At 39.1% G+C, this 12,934-nt stretch overlaps 2 protein-coding genes across 2 annotated transcripts in view; one reads left to right on the top strand and one right to left on the bottom strand.

The window, feature by feature from the left end:
* The window catches only part of CHRNA3 (cholinergic receptor nicotinic alpha 3 subunit), a 29,552-nt gene extending 25,350 nt beyond the window's left edge, over nucleotides 1-4,202 (top strand). The window contains exon 6 of the mRNA XM_004276357.3: nucleotides 906-4,202. Within this exon, the coding sequence (XP_004276405.1) occupies nucleotides 906-1,034 (129 nt within the window). The 3' untranslated portion in view covers nucleotides 1,035-4,202. The remainder of the gene's footprint in view (nucleotides 1-905) is intronic.
* A 638-nt stretch (nucleotides 4,203-4,840) lies between these two features.
* Nucleotides 4,841-12,934, bottom strand: part of CHRNA5 (cholinergic receptor nicotinic alpha 5 subunit) — a 54,222-nt gene continuing 46,128 nt past the window's right edge. The window contains exons 3-6 of the mRNA XM_049706611.1: nucleotides 12,557-12,601; nucleotides 10,887-10,996; nucleotides 8,371-9,199; nucleotides 4,841-5,558 (exon numbers count right to left, since the gene is read on the bottom strand). Coding sequence (XP_049562568.1) covers nucleotides 5,397-5,558; nucleotides 8,371-9,199; nucleotides 10,887-10,996; nucleotides 12,557-12,601 — 1,146 coding nt within the window. The 3' untranslated portion in view covers nucleotides 4,841-5,396. The remainder of the gene's footprint in view (nucleotides 5,559-8,370; nucleotides 9,200-10,886; nucleotides 10,997-12,556; nucleotides 12,602-12,934) is intronic.

The raw sequence follows: 12,934 nt of genomic DNA, 5'->3' as shown, positions 1-12,934 counted from the left end.
GAGGGACATGTTCACTCACGCTCATAATGGTGAAATAAAATCCTTGTCTCCCAGCCCCATTTCAGTGCACTTAATTAAATTACTAAATCACATGCTGCCTCTCTATTATGTGATTATTTCTTCAAAATCAGTTGATTTATGGGTTCTCTTTTTCTCAGTCCAATTATGGTTTCCCTTCTGAGTTGTCTAGTATAATTAATGTGCAGTTCTCCTTCCTATTTCAAGCCTAAATTGAAGCTGTCTTATATACAATTAGTCTTGCTCTTTCTTCCATCTTTACTTTATGGTCAGCATTGATTTCTGATTTTGAACCTGTTCTGTAACTGTACGGAATTCCATGATACTTTGGCCTTCTAATTGAAGATGATACTTGGCTAGTTGGGCATTGTGGAGAGAGGGCGGTGGGAGAGGAAGAGTGATGATGGGCTTACCCTGATGTGCTTATTTCATTTTTGAAACAGACGTTACAAGGAAATTAGTATCTAAAACTGGATAAGAGCTAGTACTTTGAATTATGTTGGACTGTATTAGCTATTCTAACCAAGGCCCAGAATCCTCCTGCAGAGGTGTAAATCAAGTTAACTGGTTTTAACTAACTTTATAAATTGGAATTCAATTTTTAGGGAAAAAAAGGGTTATGTAGATGTTAAGAAATTTGATTTAAAACATTTAATATGACATATTTTATTCCTGTTTCTCTAGTGCATAAAGAGAAACGTGAGAATGGTAGACTTCCTCAGACTACATCCATTAGAAAAAAGAGGTTTCTTGCATATTGGCAAGCAGAATGGCTTCTTCCACTGAAACCCATTTATTAGATACTCAATATTGAAAATGTGTTCACCTTGCCTTTTCCTTCCTGCTTTATTTTTTCCTCTTTCATGATGTTTGTTTTTGTCTTTCAGATTCAAGACGATTGGAAGTATGTTGCCATGGTGATTGATCGTATATTTCTGTGGGTTTTCATTCTGGTGTGCATTTTAGGGACAGCAGGATTGTTTCTGCAACCTTTGATGGCCAGGGATGATGCATAAGCACTAAACTGTGTGTTACTTATGAGGTTACTTATGTGTATTGGGGGAGAGGCGGCTCACTGTTTTTTTAATTTTATTTTTTGTTGTGGTAAAATTCACTTAGCATAAAATGTACCATCTTAACCATGTTTAAGGGCACAGTTCAGTGGTATTAAATATATTCAGGGCTTCCCTGGTGGCGCCGTGGTTGACAGTCCGCCTGCCGATGCAGGGGACACGGGTTCGTGCCCCGGTCCAGGAGGATCCCACATGCTGCGGAGCGGCTGGGCCCGTGAGCCATGGCCGCTGAGCCTGCGCGTCCAGAGCCTGTGATCCGCAACGGGAGAGCCCACAACAGTGAGAGGCCCGCGTACCGCAAAAAAAAAAAAAAATATATATATATATATATATATTCACATTGTTGTGTAACCATCACCACCATCCATCCCCATAACTTGTAAAACTATAGACCAGTTAAACAATAATTCCCCATTCTCCCCTCCCACCAGCAACCATCATTACACTTTATGACTTTGACTACTCTAAGTACCTCATGTAAGTGGAATCATACAGTATTTGTCCTTTTGTGACTGGCTTATTTCACTTCACAGAATGTCCCTAAGGTTCATCCATGTTGTAGCATATTGCAGAATTTCCTTACTTTTTAAGGCTGAATAATAGTCAATTTTAAGTATATACATTTTGCTTATCCATTTATCTGTTGATGGACACTTGGGTTGCTCCCATGTTTTAGCTGTTGTGGATAATGCTGCTATGAACATGGGTGTACTCTCTCCGATACCTTGCTTTCAGTTCCTTTGGGGATATACCCAGAAGTGGAATTGCTCGATCATATGGCAATTCTATTCTTAATTTTTTGAGGAACTGCCATACTGTTTTCCACCATGGCGATACCATTCTATATTGCCACCAACAATGTACAAGGATGGATTCTCCCCAGTTTCTCCACATCCTCATCATACTTTTTTTTTTTTTCGGTACGCAGGCCTCTCATTGTCGTGGCGTCTCCCGTTGCAGAGCACAGGCTCCAGATGCGCAGGCTCAGCAGCCAGGGCTCACGGGCCCAGCCGCTCCACGGCATGTGGGATCTTCCCGGACCGGGGCATGAACCCGTGTCCCCTGCATTGGCAGGCGGACTCTCAACCACTGCACCACCAGGGAAGCCCTGTTTTGTTTTTCTGATAATAGCAAACCTATTGGTTGTGAGTCAGTATCTCATTGTAGTTTTGATTTCATTTCTCTAATGATTAGTGATTTTGAGCATTTTTTCACATGCTTATTGGCCATTTGTGGCCATTTCTTCTTTGGAGAAATGTCTATTCAAGATCTTTGTCCAGTTTTGAATTGCGCTTTTTATTGTTTTAGGAGGTCGCTATGTATTCTAGATATTAATCCTTTATCAGATATATGATTTGCAAATATTTTCTCCCATTCTGTGGGTTGCCTTTTTACTGTCAATAGTGTCTTTTGATGCACAAAATTTTTTAATTTTCATGAAGTCCAATCTGTCTGCTTTTTCTTTCATTACCTGTGCTTTTTGTGTCATATCCAAGAAATCATTGCCAAATCCAATGTCATAAAGCATTTGTCCTGTTTTCTTCTAAGAGTTTTATTGTTTTAGGTCTTACATTTAAGCTTTTTCTCAATAGAGCTTCCTATCATCACTTCCTATCATCAAGCTACTGGCTTTGCTTTTGACATTTCAAGGTTTACTTATCATCCAGTTGTCTTGACTTTTGTTAAAAAAAAAAAAAGATTCATGCAAGAAAAATGTCAAGAGAATTATGGCTAAATGAATATTGAACCAGCCTTTCGGGTAAGGTAATGTCAGAATATAATTCTTCTGCAGTGATAAAGTAGCATGCTGTGCTATGGACCATGTAAAAATGGACTAAATATGAAAACTGTGGGTTTTTTTTAGCGGTCGAGATGTAACTGGATTTAAAAAAAAACCTTACTGTTCAGAAATACGAAAAATTGTTTTGTTCAGTATCACAACAGATTTCCCAATGGTTTTCTTGTTTAGCTCACAATCTCCTTGCAGTTTATACTATTTCAGTAAGGTCTCACTACTGTCATTTCTTACCATGCACCTTTTTTTTTTCTTTTTTTTTTTTTACTGTTTTTCAAGAGTCTAAGGACCATGCCCTCATTGTAGATGGCCTCAGTTATTTATTTTGCATAATTCTAAATTATTATACTATGAGAAATTATGCCTCGTCACACAGTCATTGTTAATGAACCTTTAGAACGGGGTTTCTCAGCCTTAGCACTAGTAACATTTTGGGCCAGATAATTCTGTGTTGAGGGGGAATGGGGTCTGTCCTGTACGTTGTAGGATCTTTAGCAGCACCCTGGCCCCTACCCACTAGATGCCAATAACATACCCCCCATCCCTTGCCAGGTGTGACGACCAGAAATATCCCCTCAGGGGCAAAACTGCCCCTTTGAGAACCACTGCTTTAGACAAATTATTAAGGAGAGAGTATCCCATACTCCACTTCTGAATCTGAATAACCACTGGCAAGAGATGATGATACACAGAGACCATTTTAATCTTCTCATTAGTCATTATGATGTTTTTCCTATGCAAAAATAAAACTGACAAAATTGCAGCCCACTGTGACTCATGTTTCAGTAAGCCAAAAGAAGATTTCTATAAAATGTATTTACATGTAAAATTTTAAAGTAATAGTAATGGAAACATAATAAGAGGGATCGGGGATATATACATGCTATGACAGCCAACTGGCAATTTAAACTGATCGAACGAGGAGACTTTCACTCACTAAATAGCATTAAACACCTGCCTAAAATAACAGGCAAATTAGACAGGATCCCTTCTGCCTTCTAAGGAGTGTTTAATTGAACTTAGATCTGTTACTATAAATAAATAAGGCAGTTGTTCTCTCAAGAGCTAAGAGTTCAAAATCGAATACAAGATTTCTGTCAGTATTTTCTTCCTGGTCATAGCTGAGTCAGGGACATTAAAGATGAAAAATTTTTTTTTCTGTTTTTGTTGGTTTGAATTTTATTTTATTAATTTTTTTATACAGCAGGTTCTTATTAGTCCTCAATTTTATACACATCAGTGTATATATGTCAATCCCAATTGCCCAATTCATCCCACCACCACCACCACCACCACCCCGGCTCCTTTCCCCCACTGGTGTCCATACGTTTGTTCTCTACATCTGTGTCTCAATTTCTGCCCTGCAAACCGGTTCATATGTACCATTTTTCTAGGTTCCACATATATGCGTTAATACGCGATATCTGTTTTTCTGACTTACTTCACTCTGTATGACAGTAGAGATGAAATTTTAACTTGTCTACCTGTGATACATGATACTGTATTGAATAAGTAAGTAGTAATAGGCTAAGACCAGATTACGTCTAAAGGCCCTTGCAACACTAATATTCTAGTACTGTAACTGTTGGAATGAAAGAGATAAAATTGAAACATCACAGGTATGTAACAATGTGCTTATACATAAATACCACCTTTAATTTTAGAAGATGGTTTTCTCACAGAACAATTTAGTAGTATCCACAGACGTGTTCTTAAAATGGGATTCACTTAGTTGTCATGGACACTTCCAAGATCAAAGATAAAAAGATGCTACCAGAATTTATATAGAAGGTGGTTCTATTAATTGTGGGAAAAAGTGGACAAAAGGATTGAAATGAATGTTAAGGATATGCTACTGCATGTCGACACGAGTTATCTGTTGTATGATTTCACAATGGAAGGTAGGCTGTAAAAATAGTTAATAATTATTCAGTTTACGCATCTACAAAATAAAGTAAGCCTTAAAGGAGTTCCCAGTTCCCATTTTTCATTTTTTAAAAATGTTCCTTATAGAAGAGTAGCATCACATTCAATCATTATCATACCAAGTAGTCAGCTTATTTAATACAGCAATATATTATACTTAAGATTAGCTCTTACCCAATGAATACAGGACAGAGAGAATTTTTAAATGTGTACCTTTACTAAATGAAATCAGTCTTCAAATACAACAGGAATTTCCCAGCACAGTCAAAAGATGAACTTAACTGTTGATTACAAAGCAGAATTAATTGACAGGATACAAACATTAGATTTTTACTAGTACAGTTTAGATAATATTTTGTGCTGCTATTTTTAAAAGATCAAATGTTATTCAGCCAGTTATTACTTCAGTCATGCAGGTAGATGTTCTAATGGGCAGTCTATTGAGATAAACTGATGTTAGTGTCTGTTAATCTGTTGAAGCTTGCATCAAATTTTAAACACAATTTACATTTTCATAATTTTATAGGTGCCATAAGAATTATGTGCCTTTTAACTAAATTCCTACTACAGCCCCTAGGGAAGTGTCACTTATTTGCATTTCCAATATGAATTGGTACTATTATATTTGCCCATTTATAGATAACTGGAACAAAAAGCCCAAGAGATCCAACAATTGAAACCAGAAGAAAAGTCCACAGAAACATCCGATCAAGAACCTGGGCTATGAATTTCCAATCTTCAACAACCTGTATCAAAAAACAAAAAACCCATGTTAAATAATTAAGACATAAAATTCGTAAATTTACACATCGACTTGTAATATAAGTGGGTGATTCTGATAGAATTTTAATAAAATATAGTACTTAGATATTTTAAAATAAACTTTAAAACATCTTTTTAATTCTTACTATATACAGTTATCTTTATTACTTGTTCGGCCCAGTATTGTTTACTTCTTTTAATTTTTGAAGATAATCCAGCCTGAAGTTAATTTCATGACAAATTAAAAGTTGGTTCAGAATAATATGTATTCAACAGCTGTTAATCTTCTTCCTCACCCCACCTGCTTTACTTTCCTAGGATTTCCTAGGGACCATCTGAACCTAAGCTCATGAGTTCAGAGCTTCTGGTGAGCTCATTCCCTCCCTGTTTTCGCAGCCCAAGCAGGGAGCTGGCTCAGCAGGTGTGAGTGCCCTCAAGGGAAGGGCAGGCTGAGACCAGGCCCCGAGCACCAGAGGTTCCCTCCCACCAGGCCACTTCCTTGACCACGAGCTTCCCTAGGCCCTTTTCTCTATGAAGCACCGGGTCTTCTACAGGAACTGTGCCCCAAGTTTCAGGATAATGTAGAATTTAATGGATTATAAACACCCTACTGCTTCTCGACTTATAAGTTTTTCCCCTGAAAATAAACCCCATTTACTGGCCCTCTTGGAAGGAGCTCGGATCCTTTTGCACAACACTTTGCAGACATTCATTAAATCCCATCTCAATCCATATCATTATCTAATATCTGTATTTTAAAAAAATTATTTATTTATTTTTGGCTGTGTTGTGTCTTCGTTGCTGCGCACTGGCTTTCTCTAATTGCAGCGAGCGGGGACCACTCTTCGTTGTGGTGCGTGGGCTTCTCATTGTGGTGGCTTCTCTTGTGGAGCATGGGCTCTAGGCACGCGGGCTTCAGTAGTTGTGGCTCGTGGGCTCTAGAGCACAGGCTCAGTAGTTGTGGCGCACAGGCTTAGTTGCTCCACGGCATGTGGGATCATCCCGGACCAGGGCTCGAACCTGTGTCCCCTGCATTGACAGGCAGATTCTTAAGCACTGCGCCACCAGGAAAGGGAAGCCCCTAATATCTGTATTTTTTAAGACTCCATTGATAGCTTCACCTTATAAACTAATTATATTTACACCAAATAGAAACTTTATGATCCACAAGCATTAAAAGTTTATTAGATTAAAACAACATTGTAAATCAACTACAATAAAAATTTTTTAAGTTTATTAGAAACATATGTCAAATGTCCCTTTGGGGGGAGGGCTGTTATTTTACCGGATTCATTCCACCTGCTTACCACGCCTGCTAGAAATTTTTCCATTTAAAAAGGCTTTAGAGATTAGAATTCATATACATTTTTTATTCTAGGTACTATTTTATTATTTTTTGATTATATTAGTTTCAAGTGTACAACATAGTGATTCTAAATTTTTATAGATTATACTCCATTTAAGTTATTATAAAATATTGGCTGTATTCCCTGTGCTGTACAATATATCTTGATAGCTTTTTTATATATAGTAGTTTGTACCTCTTAGTCCCCTGCCCCTACCTTTCCCCCCTCTTTCCTTTCACCACTGGTAACCACTAGTTTGTTCTCTATATCTGTGAGAGAATTCATATAATTTTAATGCGACTATTCAAAGTAAATTCAATTATGAAAATAGTACTATAGTCGTAGCCTTAAAAATATTACAAAGGGCTTCCCTGGTGGCGCAGTGGTTAAGAATCCGCCTGCCAATGCAGGGGACGCGGGTTCGAGCCCTGGTCTGGGAGGATCCCACATGCCTCGGAGCAACTAAGCCCGTGAGCCACAGCTACTGAGTCCGCATGCTACAACTACTGAAGCCTATGCGCCTAGAGCCTGTGCTTTGCAACAAGAGAAGCCACTGCAATGAGAAGCCCGTGCACCACAACGAAGAGTAGCCCCTGCTTGCTGCAACTAGAGAAAGCCACGCGCAGCAACAAAGATGCAACGCAGCCAAAAATAAATAATTTTTTAAAATTACACAATAGAAATAAAGAATAGTGACAAGACTGAAATATTACATGTTTTGAAAGAAAACTCCAGTTCAATATGATCACATTAATAAAATGTATTCATAGTTCAATTCTTGCATTTTAAATATTAACCTTAAATAAGGAGCCAGTGAGTTATTTTTCTATAACAAAGTTTTGAGCAAATTTTTGTTTTTAAGCAAATTAAGCATATTATTAAGTACTACACTAAGCTTCACTTGTACACGTTGATGTATAATATATAACACCTGAGAATACCTTACTGCTTTTGATTTCGCTAACATTCTTATAAGTGAACAACAAAAAGATTTATTCTAGAAAAATATCTTGGCTGTATTTATAAAGGCTCCATTAGACTCATTCTTTAAAAAATGAAATCACTTTTGATAAACTATAATGCAGTTGTGCCTGCAGATTACTATAGAATCCAGAAACAAAGTTACTGAAGATCAAATTGAAACAGTTAATCATGTCAGAGCCAAAAACCAAATGGCAGGATTACTACGCCTTAGAATAACAGAACAGTCAGCATAACACAAAGTGTTTTCAAAAGTCATCCAAGATGCTGATGGGGGAAAAGGAGACGTGAGATTTGTGTACATGCCACATTTTGCAGATGTTTTAACTGAAATTTTAGTAAAGATCTTTTACAGAACAGTGTGTCAACATCTCTGGCCCTCAATCTATACTTAGTCTTAAGGGTCATGCTGTTTGCCCGACTTAGAATTAAAACAGATCTGCATTTGTAAATATACGTGGTCACAGACCTCACGGACATCATTCTCCTTCATGACGTGTCTTGTGATGTAGCGAATGGAATCAAGTGCAGCTTCCAGTGTGTTTCTAGATTTTGGCCCACGGCTGCTCTCAGTTTCCTCCTTCTGACTGAAGCACCTATCTACATGACTTCGCATGCAAAGCAGTGTTGGAAGCTTCTGAAGAAATATCTTGCGGACCCACGGAGCCATAGCGTTATGTGTTGAGGAAGAACGGTGATGGATGTTGATAGCAAAGACAGTGACCATGATGGATAGTGTCACAAAGATCATGGTAAACACCAGGTATTCTCCAATTAGAGGTATGACTTTGGAAGATGAGGGTATGATCTCTTCAATAACAAGAAGGAAGACAGTCAGAGACACGAGTACTGAAGTGCAGAGACAAATCTTTTCACCTTCATTTGAAGGAAGATAGAAGACAAGTATGGTTAAAAATGAGAGCCCAATACAGGGTATAATAAGGAACAAGGTATAAAAGAGAGGCAGACGCTTAATTACAAATGAGTAAGTGATGTAAGGATACCAGCAACAGCTGTCGGTTCTGTTTCCTTTGCTTCCTGTTGCGCTCACAATTTCCCATTCTCCATTATCAAAAAAATCTCTCTTGTCAACATCTTGATCCTCCAAAATTATATCAACCTGTGATCCATCGTAAGTCCAAGAACCAAATTTCATGGAACAGTTTTGGAGATCAAATGGGAAAAACGTGACATCAATGGTACAGGAACTTTTGTAGTTTGCCGGTGGAGTCCAGGTAACAGTGCCATCGTACCTGACGACAGTTTTTGTACTGGCCCCTTCAAAACGTCCATCTGCACTGAAATACACACATGCACAGTAACAATGCAGAGATTAAACAACCTGGGCGTGCATTTTACAAGCCTAATATAAAAGAAAACCTATACCATAGCATGAAATACTTTTTAAATTATTACACTTGGGATATACCTGCTCCACGTAAGGGACTCTAGTTTAAAGACACTGCCCTTAAATATCTAACTCCATTGAAACTAAACCCCTATTTCCATGTCTACTCCAGGACTGACAGATCTATATTCACAGAATCCTGAGATTCAAGTGGTTGAAATGATTTCACTTTGATTACACACAAAATGTAATTAGGCTAATTTATAACAATGGATGTGCACAGAGCCAGAACCTGAATCCACATTCCTAGACGTCCCCTTCTCCCCTCAGTGTTCTTCTCCCTCCATGACAGATACTGGACGCTTCCTACACTGACAGGGAAAGAACAATAGCCCCAAACTGGGCACAGCCCTGGAAAACAGCCGTCCCTCTCCAACTCTGCCATCGTGTGAACTCACGCACTGGAGAAGTCTAGCAGGAAACATCACCACCAACATGAGCTATCTTCGAAATATTGCTCTCTGTCTTAAAATTCGTGTGACTTTTGCACACTCCTATGTGATATATCCATGTTAAATATCCAAATGTTTGCAATGACTTAGAGTAAGATGATGCTCCAGGAAGCTGCATCATGCTTTGTTCACTCCTTCCATGTTGAGAAGCATGGAGGTAAAGGTTTGAAAAGTGAAAGGTATTTTTTGCTTAGCATTTGCTCTGTCCTCATGTCAACGCCTTCTTGCAAACAAGACAAAGTGCACTAGGATAAGCACAAATTCCCAGAAATGTCCTGGAGTGGTTGGTCCTAGAAAAAAATGAAACTGGCACCCAGAAGTATCCTCTCCCCTAAGTTAAAAACCATCCTCAAAACACACTTAGGTAGAATACCTACAAATATGAGTTAATAGTTAATCCAACATTCCTCATTCTGGGAGATTCTTATACAGTATTTAAAGCAAAATTAGAAGGATGCATATTTAAACATAAAGCATGACCTTAACTATTTTTACCAAAAAATTACCCTACATAATTACCTTAACTATTTTTACCAAAAAATTACCAAAAAATCTGGAAGGCAGTCTGCCAAATATGTAGTCTAGAAAATAAGAGTGTAAATGGGGATGTCAGGCTACTCCCCACGCACCACGTGTGAGCTGTGTGATCCTGGACAAGTGTAACTATCTTCGGCCTCCATTTTCTCATCTGTCAAATAGATGTGATCGTACCTAGTTCATAAGGTTATCTTGAGAACTGAATGAATAAAGATAAGGCACTGAGCGTCATGCCAGGCACAGAGTAAGCCCACCATGCGTGTAAGTTTATAACAGTGGTTGCCACCAAGTGATGGTAATAACGGGATTGATTATATTCCCCCCAACTTCCTTATGCCTTTTTGGACTTCCCAAATGTTTTACAAATTTTTGAAATCCAAGAACACTTACGATCAGAAAACAATATACCAAAAAAGGGAGAGGATCCACAGAACCTATCTGTAGGTTCATGAAATGAGAGAACACGAGATTAAGTCCTCTGACTTTATAGCTAAACAATTTTCAAAGGAAGAAAAAATTACTAGTGCCTAATAGTAATACAGTTGTTTTCTTTTGAAAACAAAAAATGGTATTCTGGATATAACTTACTTATCAAACAAAACAATGTCTGGAGTCCAGAGAGAGTCTGAAGGGACTCGTATAACTTTTATTCCACTGTAGTCATCAGGGTTCCATCTCAATTTTACATCTATCCATTCCTTTAAAACAAAGAAACCTGACTCAATTTCAATAAAATTAACAGTCAAAAACACTGAAAGCTATACTCTCTTTGCCAAATCCAGACATTTCAGACACGAAGTCACCTCTACTCCCAATAAAGAAAACTCACCTCCACGTCCTTCTTATGGGCACTGGAGGATATAGCCCTGTCCCCTCATGTGGTGGCTCTAGCCATGGTCCTCAGGAGACACAGGCGAGGACCAGAGCTGCGTACATTCATGGATCTGCTCAACACCTCTTCTCCCACCAGCTGACCATGCCCAGGAGCTGCAGCCATGGGCACCTAAAGTCCAAGTTCAAGGGAAACATTCTCTTTTCTAGCTGTCTTGTCAATGACTGGCTGGACTGGTCCATGCAAAGAGCAGTTGGATTTATTACACATTCCACATAGTTAAACACCTTGTCCCACCTCCACACAGTAACAATTGTGTGATCATGTCAAGACTTGCACCCCACGCTTCCCTGGTGGCGCAGTGGTTGACAGTCTGCCTGCCGATGCAGGGGACACGGGTTCGTGCCCCGGTCCGGGAAGATCCCACATGCCACGGAGCAGCTGGGCCCGTGGGCCATGGCCACTGAGCCTGCGCGTCCGGAGCCTGTGCTCCGCAACGGGAGAGGCCACAACAGTGAGAGGCCCACGTACCGCAAAAAAAAAAGACTTGCACCCCAAGGAAAGCACACATGTCTTTCAGGAATTGGGGGTTAGGAAACTGGCAGTAGGTATTAAAAATCAGCAATAATAAAGAACAAAGGGAAGCACTCAACAGCAGTTGGGGACATCTGGCCCAGAAAGAAAAGAAGTTCTTTATATAAGAGAGACTATGAACATAAAAATAAATCATTACATTCTTGCCTGTTCCCATCTCACTGAAGAGTAAAAGCCAAAATCCTACAGTGGCCTAGAAGCCACTACTCATAACCTATGCTAGGAACACCCATCGGCCTCCTGTTGCTTCACTGACCTCATCTCCTACACCCGTCCCATGGCCACTCACCTCCAGCCAGCTGGCTTCTTTGCTGCTCCCTGAACATGCCAGGCACCCTCCATCCTCAGGACCTTTGCACGTTTCTGTCCCCTCTGCTTGGAACAGTCCTCCTCCAGATACTCACATAGCTTGCTTCTCCCCCTCCTTCAAGTCTTTGTTCAAATATTACCTTCTCAGTGGTACTTCCCCTGCCCATCCTATTTAAAAGTACAGTCCCCAACCCTTCCTATCTGCTCTCCCGGTGTATTTTTCTCCAAGCTTATCAGCTTGAAAGGTACTGTACAACTTCCTATTTATTCTCCCCATTGGAATGAAGTTCATTGAGGGCCTAGACTTTTGTCTGTTTTGTTCACTGCTGTTTCCCCAGTGCAGAGAACAGTGCCTGGCATATAGCGGACACTCAAATAATATTAACTGAATGAATACAAGACTCCATCTACCTCATCCTTCTGCCTCCTGCCAACCCACCAAGACCAGATACTCATGCTACAAACCCTGTAATAACAGTGGCACCAGTCAACAGTTGGGTGGCCCTTTGAATTTTATACATACCTGCTTCAACCAGACATTGGTTGTCATTAACTGATTTTTCTCATCCTATGAAATAAAAATTTAAATAAGGCTGATTATTTCAATTACAGAAACAATAATTCTTTAAATAAGAATTTTCTCAGTTTTATATAAACACTCCTCTATATATAGTACCTACGTTCTGTTCATCAATCTGGTTCTCTAGAAAAGCAGGATATTTTTACCAGCCTAATTTCACATTACTCCTTCCAACATACTCTGTATTTCAGATAAGCTGCCCGAAAGGATACCATTGGCATTTTTAGATTTAATATTAATAGTCTCAGCTACTACATTTCCTCAAATCTAAGATGCAATCTAAGAATCACAACATTATTTTATGTACTTAGCACTAAGAAA

This window comes from Orcinus orca, chromosome 2 (genome assembly GCF_937001465.1).
Source record: "Orcinus orca chromosome 2, mOrcOrc1.1, whole genome shotgun sequence".
Taxonomy (NCBI): domain Eukaryota; kingdom Metazoa; phylum Chordata; class Mammalia; order Artiodactyla; family Delphinidae; genus Orcinus; species Orcinus orca.
The sequence above is the reverse complement of the archived record's forward strand: the minus strand, read 5'-3'. Positions and strand labels throughout refer to the sequence as shown.